This window comes from Sinocyclocheilus rhinocerous, unplaced genomic scaffold (assembly GCF_001515625.1).
Source record: "Sinocyclocheilus rhinocerous isolate Xijiao unplaced genomic scaffold, SAMN03320098_v1.1 scaffold564, whole genome shotgun sequence".
In the NCBI taxonomy this organism is placed as follows: domain Eukaryota; kingdom Metazoa; phylum Chordata; class Actinopteri; order Cypriniformes; family Cyprinidae; genus Sinocyclocheilus; species Sinocyclocheilus rhinocerous.
Genome location: NW_015645070.1, coordinates 1,931,273 through 1,953,972, shown reverse-complemented (window position 1 = coordinate 1,953,972; position 22,700 = coordinate 1,931,273). Strand labels below are relative to the sequence as shown.

At 36.5% G+C, this 22,700-nt stretch overlaps 2 protein-coding genes and 1 long non-coding RNA gene across 4 annotated transcripts in view; 1 reads left to right on the top strand and 2 right to left on the bottom strand.

The window, feature by feature from the left end:
• Nucleotides 1–240: 240 nt before the first annotated feature.
• Nucleotides 241–15,761, top strand: LOC107705422 (uncharacterized). The gene is made up of 3 exons (XR_001636065.1): nt 241–639; nt 2,758–2,764; nt 15,751–15,761. It is a non-coding gene; the product is annotated as an uncharacterized LOC107705422 (long non-coding RNA).
• Nucleotides 938–8,150, bottom strand: LOC107705420 (uncharacterized). Its single transcript, XM_016508709.1, has 8 exons — nt 7,422–8,150; nt 7,232–7,344; nt 4,885–4,988; nt 3,555–3,729; nt 3,367–3,484; nt 3,155–3,240; nt 2,950–3,038; nt 938–2,110 (listed from the first exon to the last, which is right to left on the bottom strand). Exons 1-8 carry the CDS (start codon nt 7,884–7,886, stop codon nt 1,329–1,331), a joined length of 1,932 nt encoding a protein of 643 aa, XP_016364195.1. The 5' UTR covers nt 7,887–8,150; the 3' UTR covers nt 938–1,328.
• Nucleotides 3,355–22,700, bottom strand: part of mfsd2aa (MFSD2 lysolipid transporter A, lysophospholipid a) — a 23,517-nt gene continuing 4,171 nt past the window's right edge. Inside the window, exons 2-15 of one of the 2 annotated variants that reach the window (XR_001636064.1) lie at nt 21,547–21,684; nt 20,453–20,577; nt 17,572–17,695; nt 16,611–16,689; nt 16,072–16,238; nt 15,889–15,979; nt 15,062–15,183; nt 14,164–14,247; nt 13,791–13,874; nt 13,598–13,710; nt 12,512–12,655; nt 12,176–12,355; nt 11,245–12,048; nt 3,355–3,366 (exon numbers count right to left, since the gene is read on the bottom strand). Coding sequence is in view for 1 of the 2 variants with exons in the window: in XM_016508710.1 (XP_016364196.1) it covers nt 11,994–12,048; nt 12,176–12,355; nt 12,512–12,655; nt 13,598–13,710; nt 13,791–13,874; nt 14,164–14,247; nt 15,062–15,183; nt 15,889–15,979; nt 16,072–16,238; nt 16,611–16,689; nt 17,572–17,695; nt 20,453–20,577; nt 21,547–21,684 (1,506 nt within the window). In the remaining variant the exon portion in view is untranslated. Of the gene's footprint in view, nt 3,367–10,996; nt 12,049–12,175; nt 12,356–12,511; nt 12,656–13,597; nt 13,711–13,790; nt 13,875–14,163; nt 14,248–15,061; nt 15,184–15,888; nt 15,980–16,071; nt 16,239–16,610; nt 16,690–17,571; nt 17,696–20,452; nt 20,578–21,546; nt 21,685–22,700 lie in introns of those variants that run through there. The other variant, XM_016508710.1, reaches the window with a different exon arrangement.

Genomic DNA, 22,700 nt, shown 5'->3' with positions numbered 1-22,700 from the left:
TCATTCTAGTGCTCTATAAAACAGATAATTGTAGTGTCTCTCCCACCTGAACTAACCAGAGGCCAGTTGCATGAATATAGCCATGTAATGACTGTCTTAAAAACTAGGTTGACCAACTACCAGTTAGCCAAAGGGTAACCAGTCTTTTTCAATTCAAATTAGAGCAGTATACCGTATACCTTTTTGACTGATTTAAAAAAAGTTATAACCAATCTAGAATTTAAAAAAAATTACTTTATATATAAAATTATAAACTTTTTAAGACTAGTCTGAACAGTTTATGCAACTGGCCCCTGGATTTTTTTGGTGCTAAAGTCTTAACAAACCCAGAATTTTGTCACTTATAACATGTTATGTGCAACATTGTTAATTTTCTACTGTGCAATATTCAATATTGAGATAATTTATTTTACTTTTACCTGATGGCAGAGTGACATTGCAGTAAATTAACAATGTTTGCTAAACTGTTTATTGTCAAAAATGGAATTTTACAAAATCATTTTTTAGTCTGGTTTTTAAAACTGTAAACTGTATTGCGATTTCAATCAGTATGGACTGTGTAAAACCACTAATGATATTAGTGATTTTAATATTCCAAATGTTCTATTCAGAATGGTCATACTTGCATCTGTAATAGGTGTATCTTATTACATTAAGAAAACACTGCAGAAAAATAAAATACATACTTGCAAAGTATCTCACTCGTGTTGTTTCACAGATCATGACTGTACATGTACGTCTAGCTTTTTTCTTTTAAAAAATCATGTCAGTTAGTGCGAACGGAAACCAAATAATCAGGTGGAATTGTGGCAGAAATAATGGCAGTACACACAATCACTTCATTCAAATTCACAACCATTACAGTGCCGTGGAGATTATCGCACACATGAAAACATGAAAAGGCCAGTGGGAGTGAGGAACACAAAAAGTCTTTTTATATCCCCAACTGACGTGATGTGAATAGGCGTTGCATTGAATGACAAAAGTTAGCCTGATTTTACCCAAAGGTCTTAATTTTATTGTACAGACAGACAGCAAGACCAAACATGTGCCCATGAAGACCCATAATGACATTAGATATGAACAGCTTCTCCTAAAGATTACAATTAACAGGATGTTCTGATTCAAGTTAAAAAAGGCTTTGTTTAAACAAAAAATAAAAAAGGCATTACCATGGAAACCATGTAACAAAAGTAATTTAATATCTCTCAATACATGGATTATCAATCAAGAAAAGGATTTCCTGCAATTCCAGTTAATTATTAAGCATTGCATGACTCTCTCTTTGGTTTATTTGTAAAAAAAAAAAAAAAAAAAGTTATTTTGCATTAAATTCCATCTGAAAAATAATAATCATCTGAGTCATGTGCAAGGTCTAGTTTTCTTACAACACCCTGCTCTATCAACTCATCAGATCCAAGTGGAAACTCTGGTTTCTCCTCAAATGGTGAAATTAACGGGTAAACCAATCCTTCCTTTTTATTTTCAGAAGAATTCTTTTCCTCGGAGATGAATGATGGCAGAAACACCTCATCCAGTTGCCTGTCTCCCATTATTGATTCATCCATATCAAGATGTTCCTCCATGGTTTCATTGACCATAACTGAAGTCTCTGTGGAACCTTTGTCCTCCTGAAGAACTTTTTCCACTCTCTGACCTTTCTTCGGTGAGTAATTTGAACCCTTTGTCATGTTCTGCATTTTTCTGTCTCCAGACCAATCCAAGGATGCAACGTCAAGCTGCTTCATAGGGTCTAAATCTGGCCTTTCAGATCCTACAATACTCTTACTGATTGCCATAAAAATCTCCACATCCCCATGTTTCTCTTCCTCCATCTCTTTCCTGTCCTCCTCTATGAACTCCACTGTGCTGGTGTTAGATGTGTGCTGTCTGTTATCATGGTCCTCCTCAGAAGATATCAGGGTAACAGAGGCAGCAAAGTCCTTGTGGGTGTAGGACCTCTGGGGCTCTTTGGCCAGTTTGGCTTCAAACCAAATAACATCATCATTTCTATGAGCCATGGAAATGGATTCCAGAGTTGAGGAAGGCAAAGTTGAGAAAGGAGAAGTCACAGGATCAGAGAAGAGTACTTGATCACTGCTTACAAACCCTGATGCACAGAAAAAGAGAGCAGAGGTCAAGACCTTCATTTTCTCCATGAACTTTATTATGCAGCTGAGATAGAGCTGTTGTTTCCTGTGAACTAATTCACCATTTTAACCTAAAACCTAACATTTTACTAAATACTAATCCATGTTTTAAAGCTACAACCTTACACCTATAAATATATAGGAAATGCTGAATAATTTGAGACCAAAATAATACAGTTAATGAAGGAAAAAGAAAAGATCAGCCCATGACATACCCAAAAATAAATAATATTACAAGATATTACTATTTCACTGATGTTTGTGCACTAATGACCAAATCTACTTATTTAAACTGCTAAAAATCCTTTTCAGTAATTAATATAAAGCTGAATTAAAACAAAAATGTTAGTCAGAAAAGCGCAAACTTAGTTAGAATAGAAATATAAAAAACACTGATAAAATGACAAATGCACATAAAATTACTAAAAATAAACGGAAAATATAAAAATTAAAATTTATCTAAAGCATTAAAAGTAAGTTAAAAAGTTTTACATTTAAAAAGTATTATATAATAAAAAAAAAACATTGTGTTTGGCACTTGTATTTGTATTTATTTTGCCTTGTAATATATATTCTTCAACATTTCTTCTGTGGATATCATGTGCAGGTTTTTTGTCTTTTCTTTAATTTGACTTTTTTTTTAGCCGATACACCAAATTAACATGGATATACACAGGTTTTTTTGGTGCAGTCATTTGATAAGGTCTTTTTTGACCAGCATAGTAAGAAATAAAGTGATGATCCAATATTGCAAAGGTGTGACTACTACTACTGGATTTATGTTTGATGATTTACTTGCCTTCATGTGTTATTCGTTTGGTTTTGGTCTGGTTGCAGACTGAATCACAGCAGTCACAGATAGAATCTTGACCAAACACAGAGATCCATCTAACAAATGAAAAGTTTTAGTAGAACAATTGTGGTAAAAGAGGTTTTGTTTATGATAGAAAAAAGTTATTCATGATCTTTACAACACTCAGCGACAGATGTTTAGTCTTGTTAACCTTTTATCGGTGTGGCCGTAAAAACAAGACTTCTGCATTGGACTAGGTCCACCACCAGAAACAGAGAGCTCACAATGGAGTGCGATCTACAATAAATCACACAGAGAACTTAATGAATCACACAAAGAATGAATGCAACACAATGCACAGTACAGCACAGTTTTGTCTTCATAAATATGTCAACCGTGAGAAAAGAATCAACACAAACACACCTGGGCATCTGGAGCCTCAATGAACTGGAAAGCACCAAAGGAGAACTGAACAACATTGTCTGCCCTGGAGAACCTGAATCTGGAAGCACCTGGATTTATCCGGCTTTCCCGTAAACACCTGGATGTGTGTGAGACAGTGTTTTGTGTCTGATAAATGTTCCACAAAGTCAGTGTTTTGCTCCACTCACCCATAATTGTCTATGATGCTGTGTTTGGATGCTTGACTCAAAGTGTTGACTGTAGCTGCATAACAGCTGTTGATAAAAAGCTTGACCCCTTGGTAATGATGACGTGTGGAGACCTGCACATTCACCTGCTGACCCAGCAGGTACACAGCAGACCTGACTGGAGAAGACCAGGAGTCTACAGTATAGATACATGAGACCATCAGCATCCTTTTACAGTGCTCGGTTTACAGATTAAATCAGGGTTAGGTCAAAAACATATTTGAAAGTGTGGGAATGTATAAAAAGCTTCTGGGCAAGTTACAACATGCATTGTAATGGCACAGTCTTTGGAATGCAACTCTTCTAATCTCCTCTGTTGCCTGCTTACAGTGCATTACATAAGGGATACCCCCTGCTTATATATTAGAGTTGATCCATGAAGTGCCTGCCTGTTATTGCAACTGCTTGCCTTTTTAACCTAACGCAACTGACAACACAATTCAAATATTGGCTTTGTTTAGTAAAGTTCATATTCATATGCATATTCATAAACATTAAAGAGCAGGTCATATGGGTTTTTGAAAAATATCTCTTTTGCAGTTTATAACGTAGCTATCCTTAAATGAAAACAATCTGCAAAGTTAATCAAAAAGTGCATGATAAATAAAGATATTGTCTCTCAAAAGAGAGAGTCAATTCTGAATCGCCTTAACGAGTCGTCATATTTTCGAATCTTTTGCCTGTTACCGGTAAAGTGTTTTTGTATTTTATGCCATTATTTTAAGAACGGATTGGAGCATTATATTATTGTTTTATGTAAAGGTGCTTTGTCAATGGTAGCGCTCGCGATGCTAACTTGCTCAAGGACTCCTCTCTGTGCCAATATCAACAGGCTTGGCCAGCTGACCAATCAGAGCAGAGTAGGCTTATGGAAGGGAGGGGTTTGCGCCGAACTTGCTTGGAACGAATAGTTTCGAAATCATTGGCAAATGACTCTAATATTAAATGTATATTCTGAGAAAATGACAATGTTTTTTGACCTTAGATGCATTTAAACCTGTTGTAGGGGACTCAAACACAATATTAGGACACTTTAAAATACCATATGACCTGCTCTTTAAACTATTCTATATGGTTTTAAAACTTTTTATATAATTATACAATGATATAACTGGCAAGAAATCTCTGTAGAAATCTCTGTTGTGTTGAAGATATGTGATGCTTATCTGTCAAGTGCAGACTGGAAAATGTGTGATATAAGACTGTTATTGCATAATGATAATGTTTTCCTTTCTATAATATGGTGTATTTGTTCATTAAATACAGCTTGCCGTGTGACCCGTGATCTTACCGTCCATCAGCTGGATCCAAAAGTCACCAGATCTGCTCCTGATAAGTTTGCGCAATAGGGTCCGAGATGTGGGACTCACCACCAGACTGTGCACATGATGCTCCCTAAATAATAAACAAAACAGTGTTGTTCCTCATCCTGAACTGTAAACACACAATTAGCTAGGATCTTACCTCTTACATAACATAATAATTTTGTGATTGTACCTTGGTCAACACATTTTGTGACAAATCAATTTGTGCTAAAAGATTGAACAACTATTTTACTATTGCAATGCTGCAGAAAATGATGTCAAACCCCAGAAGACTAAATTCGCCATAGGTTCCCTGGGGATTTTATGAATTTTTGTTATTGTATTTTCATGAGTAAAATAAAGTCTGTGGTATACATAATTTATACTTGTATGTTTTGTTGGACAACATAAACTGCACACATTCACATCCCAAACATTTTTAATGTAGTTTTTACCAGAGCTGGGTAGATTGCTTACAAATTGTAGTCTGTTACTGATTCCAAATTACATTACAATAATTGTAGTTAGTAATGTAATTCATTACATTACACATTTTAGGTAATATAATCAAGACTACTTTTTGGAGCTTGTAAATTAACTGCAGGGGGTTTAGAGTTTAATGAAAAGCTAATAATTAATTAAATCATAAAAAGGTACAATTTAATTAAGTAATTTTAAAACAACATCAATCAAAATAAAACACTTACTAAAATAATACATTATTTTAATTTGTTTACCTGCATATCATGTGACCATTAACCAACGTCAGACAACCGTGACCATACACGTGACACTTAATTATTCAAATAATTTGTTTTATTGAATTGCATTTTAATGTGTTTAAAAGACAAAAGCTTTTCAAATCTATAGTAATACAAGGTTAAATAACCTAGTGAGTGATAATTCAAATAAAAATGTGTTCATCAGTAGTTGATGCAATGTTGAAACACTTCTAAACCTGAAATTACTTTTGTAATTTTGAACACAGAGCCGTAGTTCACTGACAAGCTACACAAAATCGCGTTCAAAACCGCAGGCGATTCATTGCCGATTTTGAACGTGATTTTGTGTAGCTTGACGTGAACTACGGCTCTGTGTAGTAAATGCCGCTCCATCTCAAAGCACGTGCTGGAGATTTACTACCAATCACAGGAGCGGCTTTACTGACGAGATACGCATGAAAATCGCATTCGATTTTTTGCACAGCCCAATTTAAAAGATTAAAAAGAGGTGATTTGATAAATTTGGAATCATTTATTGCTGTCGTGTGAATAATATGTAATCATGTAGGCTAATGAGTAAAAAAAAGTAACTGTCGTCTGATGACAAGTATTTTAAAGGGGTCATATGATGCGATTTCAATTTTTCTTTTCTCTTTGGAGTGTAACAAAAATGTTCACGCAAAGAGAGAAGGCGTAACTTTTATTCTCGCTGTTGTGTCTAATTTTTGGTTGATTGTAATCTATTACATACCTTTCTATCAAAGTTATGTGACATTATCAAGCTGAATTTGTTCTGACACAGTTTACCTCTGAGTTCTTGTCATATTTTATTACCATTTTCTAAACTATAATGAATAAACTGTGATAATGTGAGAAATGTTGAAGGTGTCTGAATATATTTTGGTTTGACTGTATCTATTTGATAAATGAAGTTAACCAACTAACATTATACATACTCTTTTGGTTTCTGTACCCAATATTTTAAAAATGTACAAATGCAATGAAAATATTGGTATCGGTACTCGGTATCGGCAAGTACCAAAAATAAAAGTATCGGTATCGGGCGAGTACTGGAAAAAGTGGTATCGGTGCATCCCTACGCCTAACAGTACATTGACTGAACTGCTAAAAGAGAACCATGATGGGATGTGCACGAGCAGAGCAGCTGGACGGAGTCGCATCCTGCTAGGAGACGGCATCACAGTATTAAGGGGCGTAACATTTCCGTCACACGCTTGAGGTATCCGGCCAATCACAACGCACTGGATAGCTGGCCAATCAGAGCACACCTCGCTTTTTTAGAACGATGAACTTTGTAAAAATCGACGCGTTTCAGAAAGGCGGGGCATAGAGGAGAAACAATAATGTACATTATATGGAAAATAATGTTTTTTTTTTACCTTAAACCGCATAAACACATTGCATTACACCAAATACACAACATAATGTTCTTTTTAGCAACGTCATATGACCCCTTTAATATGTAATTGAATCTTGTTACAAGTAGGCCTACTTAATTTTTGGAATTTGATTACGTAGGCCTAATCCAGATTGCATGTAAACAGTTACTACCCAGGAAGATCTTATTCTCATTCAGAACCGGTTGAATTACCTTTTATAGCGACACTCCACGCCCACGTTGACTCGGTGATAACGAAGTGAGTTTCGGTGTGATAGACACACGTAATGCAGGACATATTTGTAGGCAACGTAATCAGGAAACACCTTTCAGTTGGAATTGAGTCGTGTCATTATTTGGCAATGACAAATGACAAACTACATTCTTTTGAAATGACGCTGACCTGTTGTTCTCCCTGGCAGTCGGTGAGCCTGTATGTGAAGAGCAGGTCGTTATGCGGCTCAAGGACCCCGTTACTTGTGCAGGTTTCTCCGAGCGTCAGCTCCTCTGCGATGGCTGAGAAACCGTAGAAATTCTTTTTTACCCTTAAAACGAATCCAGAGCGTGAACAGGTCACCGACACATCCGGGAGCCGGCTGTATCTGGGCAGGTAATCCTCGCCAGGTGGGACTCTCGCAGGTGTTCGGCCACGGATCCGCAGGACAGGCCTCTGGAGCGTCAGGTCTGGCGTGTTTGTGAACGGATCGCGCACTAGAAGTTTCCCAGAGTGTTTCTCGCGAGCTGTTATTGGGCGATCGGCTCTTTTATCTAACAAAGATGACGCTGAGACACTATTTAACAGTGTTGGGCTGGAGAAAATGCCAAGAATCAAACATAGAACTACGCGAGTTATGTTGTTCACTTTCATATCAATAATGTACTAGTACGTTTTTATTATGTTTTACGTATCGTTTTCCTACAGGTGGAAACTCTCTTCCTTCGGCTTGCTCCCTTTTTATCAGGGGTCTCCTACAGGTGGAAACTACGCAATCAAAAAGGCCTTTTGAGAAAGGTTCGGTCGGGGGTTAGACGTGATTGGTCTATAAACGGGGTGATTTGTAACTAAATCTATCTAGACTATAGAATAAATCAAGACTATCCACCCTTTTCTTGTCGTAAAAATGGGAGCGGCCATTTGTAAATTCTATGGGTCTGCAGTGGCTTCCGGTCTCATGTCCACTCCGTCCAGCTATTTTTAGCTGAACAAAACAGTTCGTTTTGCTGCTTGATATTGAAAGTTGGTGTGTCTTATCATATTATTTTAATGTATTATCTTAATTATGAACACACTGGTTTGTAGTGCAAACAGTTTTACCGTTTACTGCACGTTGTTATTCTCCTCGTTAATGAACCGGAAGTCTCACCCATAGGCTTACTTCCGCGTTGAAGAAAAAGGTGGATAGAAGGGATTTCCGCTCGCGCTGTGCAGCATTGGTCACTAGAGGGCGCCACAAGGCTGAAGAAACGGCTTCCACTCACACTTGTAGTCTTGGCCACTTTGAAAGCGCTACAGAAAGTAAGTGTGCAAGACTGTCTCAGATCTGAAGAATGCAAAGCTCAGTTGCATTAATGCACATTAAATCCACACTCGAACATCTAACACCCGCATCGGAGAGCTAAGAGCATCCCATCATTCATCACGTTCACGAACTCACATGCCCCCAAATCGCGAGAATTCGACAATTCCAGTTAGTTGAATTAATTCGAAATTACATATAATTTAGCAGCAAAAACGCAAAGTGATGCACATTTTATAGATGAGTATGTGTTTTGTAAAACCTTTGTAGCTGTTTTTATCACTAAACGCACTAGACGCATCACAATGAAAATATGTCGTAGATATTTAAATGTTTATTTTGTGCTAAGTAGCCATTGAAAATCAAAATGCATAAATTAAACGCATAAAGTTCATGAACAAAACAATTATTTGCATTTTTACATCACTTTTCCAGTAATCCTATCCTATCTGACAGGCCTAATCTAAACTACACACAGTGGTCCTCGATCACGTACACTGAACGTAATTTGAGCTGACAAATAGCCAAGTGGAAAGAGCAGGGGAAAAAACTAACTTCTATATACTGGTGATATATATACAGTGTTGGGAAGGTTACTTTTGAATTGTAATAGATTACAGATTACAAGTTACCTTGTTACCTAAATGTAATAAGTAGTGTAACTATTTCAACTACTTTATTAAAGCAATGTAAGGGATTACTTTCTAATTACATTTCTAATTAATGTTTTCAACTGTTAATCATTTTGAAACATGTAAACCATGCAGGCAGGGTTAACCTTACAGTAGTACTCAACATTAATTACTGCAGACTTCTCAAAATACTTCATCACTTATACTTCATCATTATAGTATAGCCTACAAATAAATTTTTAAAGCCACCACAAAATCAGACTTTAACACCTCTTTGAGATCGTTAAACAGATTTAAAACCATAAGATATAGTTTAATATCTATGATAGTGTTTTTGAAATCAACTCTTTGCATAGATATGACAGGAAACACTGGCATCTGACAATGCATTGAGGAAAAAATAATCTTAAAAAATAAAGCATACACATAAACCCAAATAAGAAATAAGAGTTATCAAATAACATGTGTCCTATTCTGTGTCCTAAACTCTTGGTGTCTTGCTTTTTAGAGCAATCACTCCCCTAGTTACCTACCTTAGTTACTCCCCAACACTGTGTGTGTGTATATATATATATATAAATCAGCAGGGGGTCAAATAGTTATTCCCCCCACTGTGTGTGTGTATATATATATATATATATATATATATATATATATACATATACATACACACACAGTCTGGTCAGCTATACTTGTAGGGACTCTCCATAGATGTAATGGTTTTTATACAGTACAAATCGTATTTTCTATCGCCCTACACCAACCCTACCCCTTACAGGAAACTTTCTGTATTTTTAATTTCTCAAAAAAAAAAAAACTCATTCTTTATGATTTATAAGCTTTTGTAATTTTCAATTTAGGTCCCCACTGTGACACGAGTCCCCATGAGTCTGTGTGTATTCAGGTTTAAGTCCCCACCAGGATATATACACTTGTACACACACACACACACACACATATATATATGCATGCTTTTTTAACACTACAGTGATTCTTCAAAATTAGTTATCCATGAAATTAAAACACCAAACCCAGTCCATAATGTCTTGTTGTCCATAATGGCCTGGTTTTTAACAGATGTTGTTATTTTTAAACATAAAAATGTCTTAATTTTTCAACATATTCAGACTATTTAATAACATTTTCCTTGCTAAAGCAAAATAAGAAAAGGAATAAGGAATTATTATTTGTATGAATGACTTTTTGTTCATATTAGTTAATAGCACTAGCAAAACCAGTGTCATGAGTTCGGTTCCCATAAGTTAGCTTTTTGGTCAAATATGAAACTTAAACCAGTGATTCTTCACAATTAGTTATTTTTCATGAAATTAAAACACCAAATCCAAGCCATAAATAATGTCTTAAACCCAGTCCAATTACATAAATTAAAGTTCTTTTGAAGGTTTGCCAGTATTCCACAGTAGTATGCAACCTCTCTTCAGGTTAAGAACCGATTCTTATTCAGAACCTGATGAATTATTACCTTTTATAGCGATGTTTTATAGCACATTGACTCTGTGATAATGGAGGGAGTTTCGGTGTTGATAACAGCAAGTAATGATGGACATATTTGACAATTAGTTGTTATTCATTAAATTAAAATACCAAACCAGTCCAGTTACATGAAAATTCTTTTGAAGGTTTGATAGTATTTACAACACAAATGTAATAAGCACAATATAAATGCACAACGTCTGTCTGTTTATAAAGGCCATAAAATAATACATACACACATTGTACAGTTGTGTAATGTTCTGGTGGTGTTTGTAATTTTGACAAAAATAATCTCCCATTAATAATCTCTTGTACTACAGTCTACAGCTGCTTTGTTCTGCTGAACAAAACAAGACGATCTCCATTGAGACCATTTCCAGACATTTCAGCTCAGTATTTACAGGGAGAATAAACTTAAGGTTGATAACATTACTGACAACTATTTAGCACATAACGTCCATAACTCAGACCGCTCTAGATCTCGGAGCATGGAAATTGACCTTACAGTACCATCTTTAATTTCACTATATCCAGTCTGTGAAACTGCCTAAACTGCTTCATGTGCACAGTCATTTTTTTTAACACACACACACACAAATGTACAGAGATACCAACATTTCATGTTGGAAAAATACTGCACCAATGAACATTTTTCATCTAAACGTTCCTTTAGTCTGTCACTGACTCTTTGGCACAGCTGCACAGATTCAGAGAATTGATGTTCCTATGAGATGTGACTTAAATTTACTTTCTTACTCAATATAAGGCACTAAAAAAAAAATTGACAGACAAATAAGTGTCATCTTCCTCATGCTAATAAACTGCCGTCTTTAAATAAACAGAAAATGATTTTTTTTTGTTCCGCTACAAATATTTCACCCCAAGTGCAAAAAAATAAAAACCGAACAATTCTTCACCACATTGAGGAAATACGTCCTCAAACAACTGCAACCCAACACATCCTTCACATTCAGAAACCAAAATATTAATCCATCATATCAAATGAGAAAAGAGAGTTGCAACAAAATATGATGTATTAGTAGATGGTAGATTTGAACCTCATATTGATCATACAAGTCTCCCTTTGTTCTCACCCAGGAGAGCTGTAATTGTTACTGAAAGCAGCAAATAGGATCTTGTAGTTAGTTAGTTGTATAAATATGTAGCTGTGATAACAGTAGTGCAGATTTTTTTTAGGGTTCATCATCCTTCATTGGTCCAGTTATCCAACTGAGTGAGGAAAGTTCTGTCTCTGAAAGTTCAGCTGATAGATTTCCTCATTTCAGTGGTTAAGATGTATTTTGGCGCCCTCTGTAGGTCAGAGCTGGTATTTCATGCTGTGATGTCAGGCTTCAAGGCCTCCATCTCAGACTCTTGTTCTTCGTTCCTGTGAGAAAAAGTACTCTTATTGTCAGCAGCAAGTGTTGCTAACGTGACTCATGACATTTTATAAGACCTTTGTAAAAAAAAAAGAAAAAGAAAAAAAGAAATAAAATCGTAAGTATATGTCCTACCGCAGTAGCAGCTGCAGCTGTTTGTTGTTGTACTGCCTGCGTTCTTCATTGATGGGATACGTTTTAAAGATGAGAAGCCCCAGTGCTATAAGTGATACAGGAGCAGCCGACACCAGCATCTTCAATGTCAGATTCACAGAATCAGACTGAACACAAACTCCCGTCACATAACCTGCAAAGCTAATGGGACAGAATCAGAAGAACCTAAATATGAGCAGATGAAATATGAAGGCCAGAATGTAAATCACAGATCATGATCCGTTTACAAACCCATAAAAGGGCTTTTTAATACACACACACACACACACACACACACACTGAGGAATATAAAGTTACCTTAATGCTAGTGTTGATACTCCAAGTGACACTCCAGAGGCGAATTTGGTGAAAAAAACATAGAAAGAGTAGAAAATAGCTTCATGGCCTTGAGAGGTGGGATTCTGGACTTTAAAATCATCTACAACATCTGGAAGCATGGACCTGAAATAGAAGCATCTATATGTGTGAAATTATGAACTTGGTATATAATTCATCCTGGTATGGGATCAGATGACTGTATTCTACTTCAGTTTTTTTTTTTTTTACAATGAAGTTTATTTCTGTGATAGCAAAACCACATTTTCAGCAGCAATTACTCCAGTATTTAGTGTCACATGATCCTTCAGAAATCATTCTAATATGCTGACTTCGATGATAATAAGAAATCTAATAAAACTAAAATCTTAATAATCAATGTTGAAAACAGCTGCGTAATATTTTTTAGAACCATGATACAGTTTTCAGGATTCTTTGACGAAGAGACATTTCAAAAGAACAGCATTTATTTAAAATAAAAATCTTTTGTAACATTATAAATTTAATACATCCTTGCTAAATCAGACTATTCATTTCTTATTGACCACAAACTTTTGAATGGTAGTGTATATATAAAATATGTGGATATAATATCTTAATTTGTTTGTTTTAGTGAAGGTTCTTTATAGTTAGTTATTTACAGTTATTTATTTTTAAACATAAAATAATCCAAATGTCTTAATGTATTACCATATTCAGAACATTTAATAACGTTTTCCTTACTAATTTTTTAACATTGTACAAAAAATGAGAATAATCTATAGCAAAATAAGAAAAGGGCATTATTAGTTGCATGAATGATTTATGTTCATATTAGTGAATGGCAATAGCATCAGGAGTTTGGTTCCCATGTAATAACAACTAGCAAATCAAGTCACATTGGGTACAGGTGTCTGCTGAATGTATAAATGTAAATATTTCCCATTCATGATTCTTTTTGGGAAGTCATTTCTATAGCTTTTTGTTATAGATGCTTCCTTTTAATATCAGCTAGCAGACATCCTGAAATACACCTCCGTCTTCTTTTTCTTTGACTATACAGAACAACTGGAACAGAAAAACACTCACCAGGGCAGGAGGAAGGCCACTGCCACACTGGCACCAGCTGCGATTGATACGATGTAGGACACGAAGAGACTACTCTTTACACACACCACCAGGATCACGAAGGGCACTGCCCACTAAAACACAAACACAAGATTAATCATGACTGCCAACAAACACATCTCACACTAATGTAACACAAGCATCAGAAACTCACTGGTATGCCAATGTACACAGCAGTCTTTTTGCCAAACCGGCAGAGGAACCACTGCCACATGGGAATAGTAAGAGTGGCAGACAGCTGGGAAGACAAATCACACAAACAGTTATTTACGTTTGACCCCCTACAAAACCTCATTACCATATTATGCAACTCCAAGATAATAGTGCAAACACTGCTGAAGTTATAAACAGTCTTTTCATCGGTCAACTCAAAGTCATGCTGCTTCTAAACCAGAAACGCATGTCTTTCATCACTATGGAGACTGCTAACCTCATCCAAATTGCTGAGTGCTGTTAAAACACCCAACCAAACAATTCAGAAGCGCACAAAAACACTTATTCAAGCAGTCGGTTAAAAACACTCTCACCATGATGACCAGTAAGATGTTCTGAAAATCCTCTCTGAATCCCAGTGTGTACTTGATGAACACAGCAAAATTTCCCTCCAGCAGCTGAGAAAGGAAAACAGACCGATGAAATGAGATTCCATCAAGCGACTGATGATTATTGTCCATACAGTGTCTTCATTTCAAACCCAACCTCAGTCTCAAAACAATTCTGAACTGCACATTTGACTGCAAACCTGTCAAAATGCTGACTATGATTCTAAACCTAATCTCTTGCATGGCAGTCTGTCTCTCTCTCTCTCTCTCTGTTTTAACACACAGAGCTCATCTCTGTAACGTAGAGCTGTGCTGTAGTCAGTTCCAGAAACTGCTTTCTCTCATACATATCACCTGAAAAACTGTCTAGTGAAAACACAAAGTTTGCATCTTTGTAAATGATGTGGAATGAAATCTCGTCATACAACAGAAATGAACATAGGTACAACTAAGCATTTCAGAACAAATGTGACATGTTTTAGATGCATCTCTAAAGTGCTTTTCTTACCATGAAGGCCAGAGAAGTGAAGAGGAAGGCCAGCACCAGTTTAACATATGGCCCATGACCCATCACCAGCCGCAAACCGGTCTGAAATGACACATGCTTCTGTGCTTTTAAACCACCCTGATCTGAAAAAGACAAGAGGAAAAACAATAAATGCACCAAAATACACATTAAATGTTGATACACCAAGTTTCTTTGTGAACGGTAAACAGCCTACAATTACACCAGAGTTTCAACATGGGTTTGCGAACCCCTGGGGGTTCATGAAGGGAACTGCAGGGAGTTCATGAGTTACTGCAGAAATGAACATAGGTACAACTAAGCATTTCAGAACAAATGTGACATGTTTTAGATGCATCTCTAAAGTGCTTTTCTTACCATGAAGGCCAGAGAAGTGAAGAGGAAGGCCAGCACCAGTTTAACATATGGCCCATGACCCATCACCAGCCGCAAACCGGTCTGAAATGACACATGCTTCTGTGCTTTTAAACCACCCTGATCTGAAAAAGACAAGAGGAAAAACAATGCACCAAAATACACATTAAATGTTGATACAGCAAGTTTCTTTGTGAACGGTAAACAGCCTACAATTACACCAGAGTTTCAACATGGGTTTGCGAACCCCTGGGGGTTCATGAAGGGAACTGCAGGGAGTTCATGAGTTACTGAGAGGGTAATATTTAAATTATAAAATGACAACATTTAAATTATAAAAATAAAAATTGTATTTTATGTGTACAATTATAAAAAATTTAAAAATACAATCTTAATACAAATATGAAATATTTTATTTGTTTACCTGCACAGGTAATACTAATAGCATTATTAATTAATTTGGTCTCATCAACTAACACTGAACAAATAGCATTTATTAAGCTAGGTTTGATGTTCATTTATAAATATTCTATCATTTATTGTTAATCCATGTTCATTCACAATACTTCAACTATTATTTTAAACAACTTAAAAATGTTAAAAAGTGTTAGTATATAAAGAACATAAACAAATATTAATAAACAATGTAAAAGTATTGATCACTGTTAGTTTATGATACTTAATGCTTTAAGTAATGTAATAAAAGTATTACCATTATATCGCTATTCCCTTGCTGTAAAATGGTTTCTCTAGGCTTATTTTTGTATTCCATATTTTGTAAAGACTCAGTGTGAATAATGTGAATGTGTATGTAAAGGGAAGTAACTCACTGTCCTGCTCTCTCACTCCAAAAAACAGCACAACAGCACACAGGACATAGATCAAACTTATGACTGCAGATGCAATCATATACGCAAGCCTCTGTGAAAGAGAGAGATATGATGATTGAGGTGCCAGAGGTTGATGAGATATGAAACCGTCTTCTGCTTTATAATGACCACGCCCCCTCTCACCTCATTAAAAACTTTGTTATCCAGTAACTGAGAGTTATTGCCATGCACAGAGTGATTGGAGCTGTTGGTCGGGGATGTGTTGTTAATGCAGGGGGTGTTGGCCATGCCTACAATCTGCCCCTGAACGGCAGTGCCAATTACTGTACCCAATACCTCTACAGTCATGCCTGAGAGAGAAAGAGAACAGAAAAACAGTCAGATTGTTTACGCTGGGAAGAACAGGTGTCACACATAACACACTACCATTCAGAATGAATTCTTTTATTCAGCAAGGATACATTAAACTGACCAAAAGTGACAGTAAAAAACACATATCATTAAATGTATATTTCAATTAAATCATGTTGTTTTGAACTTGTGCATCATAGATTCCTAAAAATAATGTATAAAGGTTTCCACAAAAACATTAAGCAGCACAACTTTTTTCAACATTGATAATAAGAAATGTTTCTTGCTTTTACAGTTATTATGTGGTTGTTGCATGTATTATCTAGCAGATTGCAACAGTAAGGCATAAAAATGAGTGTAAATGCTCTTACGGTACGCTGTGGCTGAATCTCGTTCCTCCTGTTTATTGCTGATGAACATGGTCAGAGCGGAGTAAGGCACATGAAAGCACTAAACACACAAACACACAGAGTTACTCACTGACAGAATGGCATAAATATGCTAATTAACAAATGCAATGATTATGCAATACCAGTCAAAATTTTGGACACACCTTCTCATTCTCATTATTAAAACTACAAAACAACACAAATGGAAGTATGAATATGTGATTTAAACTATTTTTGCTATGATTTGCTATGCATGCATCCAATGTATCCTGTCCTACTCATCCATTTTTTCAAAAAAAGCAATAAATAAATACATTAAATAATGAGTATTTAAGTAGTTAGTTGAAAAGACATTCAAGCATAAACATTTAGATTAACCCTTTTTAAATCCTTTGTGTCCTAATGTTTGACAAGTAGTTGACATACAAGTATATAAATATATAGCATCACAGTATATAATGATAAATTGAATTCCTCAAAAACTAGAAGAATGTGTACTAACTGTTTGGAGAGTCTGGAAGAGACAGTAGAAGAGCAGATACCACATTATCTTTCCCTGCTCTATAGGCGGAACTACCCATATCAGGAAATAACACAACACAGCTGGTATGGTGGACACCAGAATCCTGCAGAGAGAAAACAGTCATCTTCATCTAATTGTACTAAGGCTTGTTGCAGATGTTAAGCTTTAGGGGAAGAACCGGGAATGCACAGATCGGTTAAGAACTTATGCAAAAACCCCACACAGCATCTCTGCTCGTGTAAGGTTTGAGGATGAATATGATCACAGTGGGGTGTGTATGAACTCATCTGTATGAGGTTAAGTGAGGTAATGAGCATGAACCTCATCTCTATGAAGTTTACTGATCTTATATAAATATATAGCATCACAGTATATAATGATAAATTGAATTCCTCAAAAACTAGAAGAATGTGTACTAACTGTTTGGAGAGTCTGGAAGAGACAGTAGAAGAGCAGATACCACATTATCTTTCCCTGCTCTATAGGTGGAACTACCCATATCAGGAAATAACACAACACAGCTGGTATGGTGGACACCAGAATCCTGCAGAGAGAAAACAGTCATCTTCATCTAATTGTACTAAGGCTTGTTGCAGATGTTAAGCTTTAGGGGAAGAACCGGGAATGCACAGATCGGTTAAGAACTTATGCAAAAACCCCACACAGCATCTCTGCTCGTGCAAGGTTTGAGGATGAATATGATCACAGTGGGGTGTGTATGAACTCATCTGTATGAGGTTAAGTGAGGTAATGAGCGTGAACCTCATCTCTATGAAGTTTACTGATCTTTCCCCTGTGGCTCTAAACAAGAGCCTCTGCTGCGCAGGGTTTCATTGGATGTTTAACTAACCAAGCCAGCTAGAATTTGGCAGGATGTGAAAAGGATTTCTCTAATCACACCACCTCATTTTAAAAACTGCACTAATCCGATCAGAGAGTCTACTAGGAAAACAGTGACCATTAAGAGACACTTCGAAATCGAAAGTTCAGACTGACAATGACAAGTGTATACAGCAGGAGAGAAAAACATCTTACACTGAGCTCCTCTTTCATTTCTATGATCAATACAGGGGCGGTGGAGACTTCAGAATCTGTATTGGCCACATTGCATTTTGGAATACAGTATTTTCCATTCTGTGTGCTCCATTGTATACTTTTTGCAAATGTAATAGGTTACATAAATACAGCACAATCTGTGTAGTATGAGTCACAAACAAATGACTAAAAGAAGGAAAATCCTTTAATGAATCATTCTAAAAGAAAGGAGTGATGCACCAAAATTTTGCCCAACACACAGAAAATCAAAGAATTTTTGAAGGCGAAATCATTTATCTAATCAGTGACATTTAATTAGCAGTGACATTTAACAGCAGTGTTTGCTTTACCATGACCAAAAATTAGCCAACTATGACCGGTTCAACTTTGAGAACATGACAGAACAGCATCCGGAATTAACGAATTGCCCAAATTGAATAACTGAAACGTTATTTTCGGTTTTAGCTAAATGAAAAGTTTAATTTTGGATTCGACAAAAAATTATTTTGGTGCATGACTAGATTAAAAAGTGTCTGCTAAATGAATATATGGAATGTATTATTACTTTAAGCAATGTCAGTCTATAAATGAAGCAAGATTTGTGCAATTCGGGACATTTATATTAATATCATAATTAATGATTGACTGACTGTGCATATGACAGCGTGTACTCATGACCAATCACTGTTCAGCACAGCATAAACAGCAGTGAAGCCACCAGCATAAGACGGCTACCTCTGATATGCAGAGAGGAAACAGTTAATGTCTTATTCAGTCTTGCAGATGCATGACAGTCTAGAATTGCAGCTGCTCTGTTCTTTGTCATAAGTGCCCCACAGGAAGCTGTAAAACCCTCCTAGTCTATTACTGGAGTTGCCCACCCTGGAGAAGTCCAATACATGCCAAGTCCCAGTAAGTAAAAAATATTTTGCTCCACTTCCTTCTCATAAACAGCACTGATATCTTCATGCCACCAGGCTTTTAAAGTGCACACCCTACAGAAACCAGGTGATTAGCAGAACACTTTAGCACCACAATACATGCCTGTCATGATATTACATCAATACATTGACAGAAGGTATTGATTTTTGAATGGGCAAATTAACTTTTAATCTCGTAGTTAGAAGGGACAACATGGTCAAAACAAAATATGTTGAATGTATTTGAATGAAATGTATTTTTGAAAAAATAAATAAATACACAATGCATCACATCCTATAAAAAGACATAGAATGTCTCAGACTTCTGACATTGCCAGTGTATGTGACTGCCAGGTATTGCATTACATTTTTATGCATTTGTACATTCGTTTTTTAAATTTCTATTTTTTTTATTTAAATACATTTCAAAAATATACATTTCTAAAAAATAGATTTTAAATAAGTATTTATAATTTTCTTATTGTGGTCAAGAAATCTCTTGTGGTCCGTTCCAAAACTGAAACTGCTAGCATTAACAAACTGCTGTTTTAAACTACCTCTCTCAGCTCTCCTGCATGATGCTTACACTCTGATTGGTCAATTCTGGTGGTGTGGTCGACTAAGCCAATCAGAATGCAAGAGGTTTTTTCTGCACTCAACATCCGTTTTCTCACATGCCATTAATCCATACACAGACACACACACCTTACAAACATAACAATAAATTTGCATTGTATTTTACTTCAACCCCTTGATCATATCTTGTTTTCTATGCCTGTATTCATACTGCACAAACTAAATATTGGTGTGACAATCTTCAATCCATTAACTTTATTAAAAAGTTTCTATTTCACACCATTAAACAAGAATCATTTTCTCAGAATTGTTAGGCTGGATAGTGTTTCATAATGAACACTTACAAAAAGAACCAGCGAGTTCCTACTAATAAAGTGTGAGGGTGTGTGTGCCCTTTAGTGATGGGGATTGTAGATTTTTGCTGTATACTTTTCATGCCACATCTGAGTGCATGCATAAACAGTCAGCAAAATCCCAGAGAAATGATAACACGTGGTGCTCTTGTACACTCTAGTAACCTCCTGTACACACAACCCAGAGCAGATGGACTCGGCTCTATCACCATGGCTACTGCTCATTTCTGTCTTTAATACGTCTCTCTTTCACGCTCTGTGAATACCCACCCAGTCCCAGAGTTTCAGCTTAGTAGATACAGAGTTTTCATTTCCTTTTAATTTCCTCATGAATTTAGAAAACACTACCATGCATATTCCACATCCAGCACACATTACTAGATCATTTCATTGTGTGCATTTCTGACTATCACATACCAGGGCATCATACGTCCGTGCCGTGTCCATGGGCTTCTGCTTACTAAAAACCCAATTGCAGGATCAGTCACAGCATCCCAGGCCCGACCCACAAACAGGATCACAGAAGCATTGAGGGGATCCAACTAGAAAAACAGATTTAGTCATTAGTTAATGTAGGATTTACAGTACAGACTGTAGAAAAATAAGAATTGTTAGAAACTGCTGCCGAGAAACCTGGAAATGTGAAAAAGGTCTATTGTCATAAAATGTGAACTGTAGCCTATTATCACACAGTTCTATTATATATAGTTGGATATATAAATATATTCATATGTACAGTATACTCACATAAGAGAGATTTTATGTAGCAAATACTGGTTGCATGATTCTTTAGTTTATATCCACGCAAAATGTACCTACATTATCGCACAGCTCTATATATAAAAACAAAGCAGCAAGCTATTTTGTTTGAATGCATGAAATGTCTAATTTATTAGCCGCTATAGGTAAATAACTAGAAGAATAACAAAGTGAAGTAAACACTAAAACTATCTGCGCTACAAACCAGTGTGTTAATGATTATGATAATGAATTAAAATAACATGACTACAAATGCCAATTTGCAATATCAAGCCAATAACAGATTGTTCTTCAACCACATAACACTTCATCTGGTGCCAATCCTTCATTTGCTCGGCTGACTCCGATGAGAAGATCTGATTGGCTATCGCTATGGAAACTGTTGCAATAATGAGGCAGAAGGAGTTTTGAACAAGATAACTGGAGCTGAGAATTGTTAGTCACAGGGATGTAGTGCACACACCAAGACAGATCAGTTTTATATCTGCTTTCTGCCCTCTCACCTGCTCTCTTTCTTTCTCTCCCACACTTGTTTCTGCCCTTGACCTGGGGCTCTGGGGCATTGTTCGCTTGCTTTGTTTGATTACAGCAAGGAGAGATAATTTTCTCACCATTCTATCTAGCGATATGGAGTGATATGATACAGAAACAAAAACGATCACTGAGCCAGTTTATTTTTATAATCAGGTGTCGAGGTCTCACGGTATAGATCCTCTACCAATCAGTTATAGCGTTCCCATATGTATGCTCACCAGTGCCACATCAAGCAAGAAGATTTGCAGAAAGAAGCCCAGGGCGGTGGCTGTGATCTGATACGGAGCCCCTCCGATTGCAAAACACACCTTGCTCCACACAGTCAGATCTCTTTTCCTCTCCTGCTGTGGGGAGAGCTGAAAGGAGGACAAAAAAAGAGGTTACGAAGAGATGGACAATGACAGTGATTGTAGCAAGTAAAACAAGAGCCATGAGAGACCGATTAACTTTTCACCGCAAGAGGACACGATAAAATTCTAACCGGAGGAGCTGATTTAGTTTGGACTCTGTGTTTATATGACGTTCCATTTGAAGCTCTTAAAAAAATAAAAATTAAATCCCAGTGCTCCGCATCAAAGACCATTCAGAACTGCTGGAGTGCTCTTAGCATTTCAGTCCAGCAGTAATAAGACCCTCAAGTTCCCTCTACTGGGACATTACAGTTAAACTGAACTTTTAACTCTTCTACCTGCATTTTAAAGGGGTCATATGATGCGATTTCAAGTTTTCCTTTCTCTTTGGAGTGTTACAAGCTGTTCGTGAATAGATACGATCCCTTAAATTGCAAAGACTAAAATCTCAAACCCAAAGAGATATTCTTTATAAAAGTTAAGACTCGTCCACGCCCTCCTAAAATGCCTTGTTTAAACACACCCCCACATGTCTACGTCACGATGTGGGAAGATTTGCATAACACCGCCCAATGCAAAGAAAGAAGGCTTAACTTTGATTCTCGCTGTATTGTTGTTCCCGCCGCCGCCATATCGTGGAGACGCTGTGTGTTTCGTTGTGAAAGCGAAACTACTTTGTTTGGACTTCCAAAAGAGGACACAACTAGACATCACAGGTTAAGTTGTATTTACAACACTGTTCCAGAACAGTTCAAACCAAATATTCAGATGTGTGCAATGCATTTTATGGAGGACGAGGACTGTTTCCTGGGAGAGTATAGCCTACAATGCCGGTGTCGTGCCGAAAATTGATCGTCTGCCAAAAACTGATTGCCGTCCGCGTCCGTCCATTTTACACTTGCCAAAAAGTGATTACAGACTCTACTTATTGAGTGAACGGTTCTTTCTGAATGAAATCAAGTCTTTGGCAAGTGTAAAACGGACGGACGCGGACGGCAATCAGTTTTTCGGCAGACTATCAT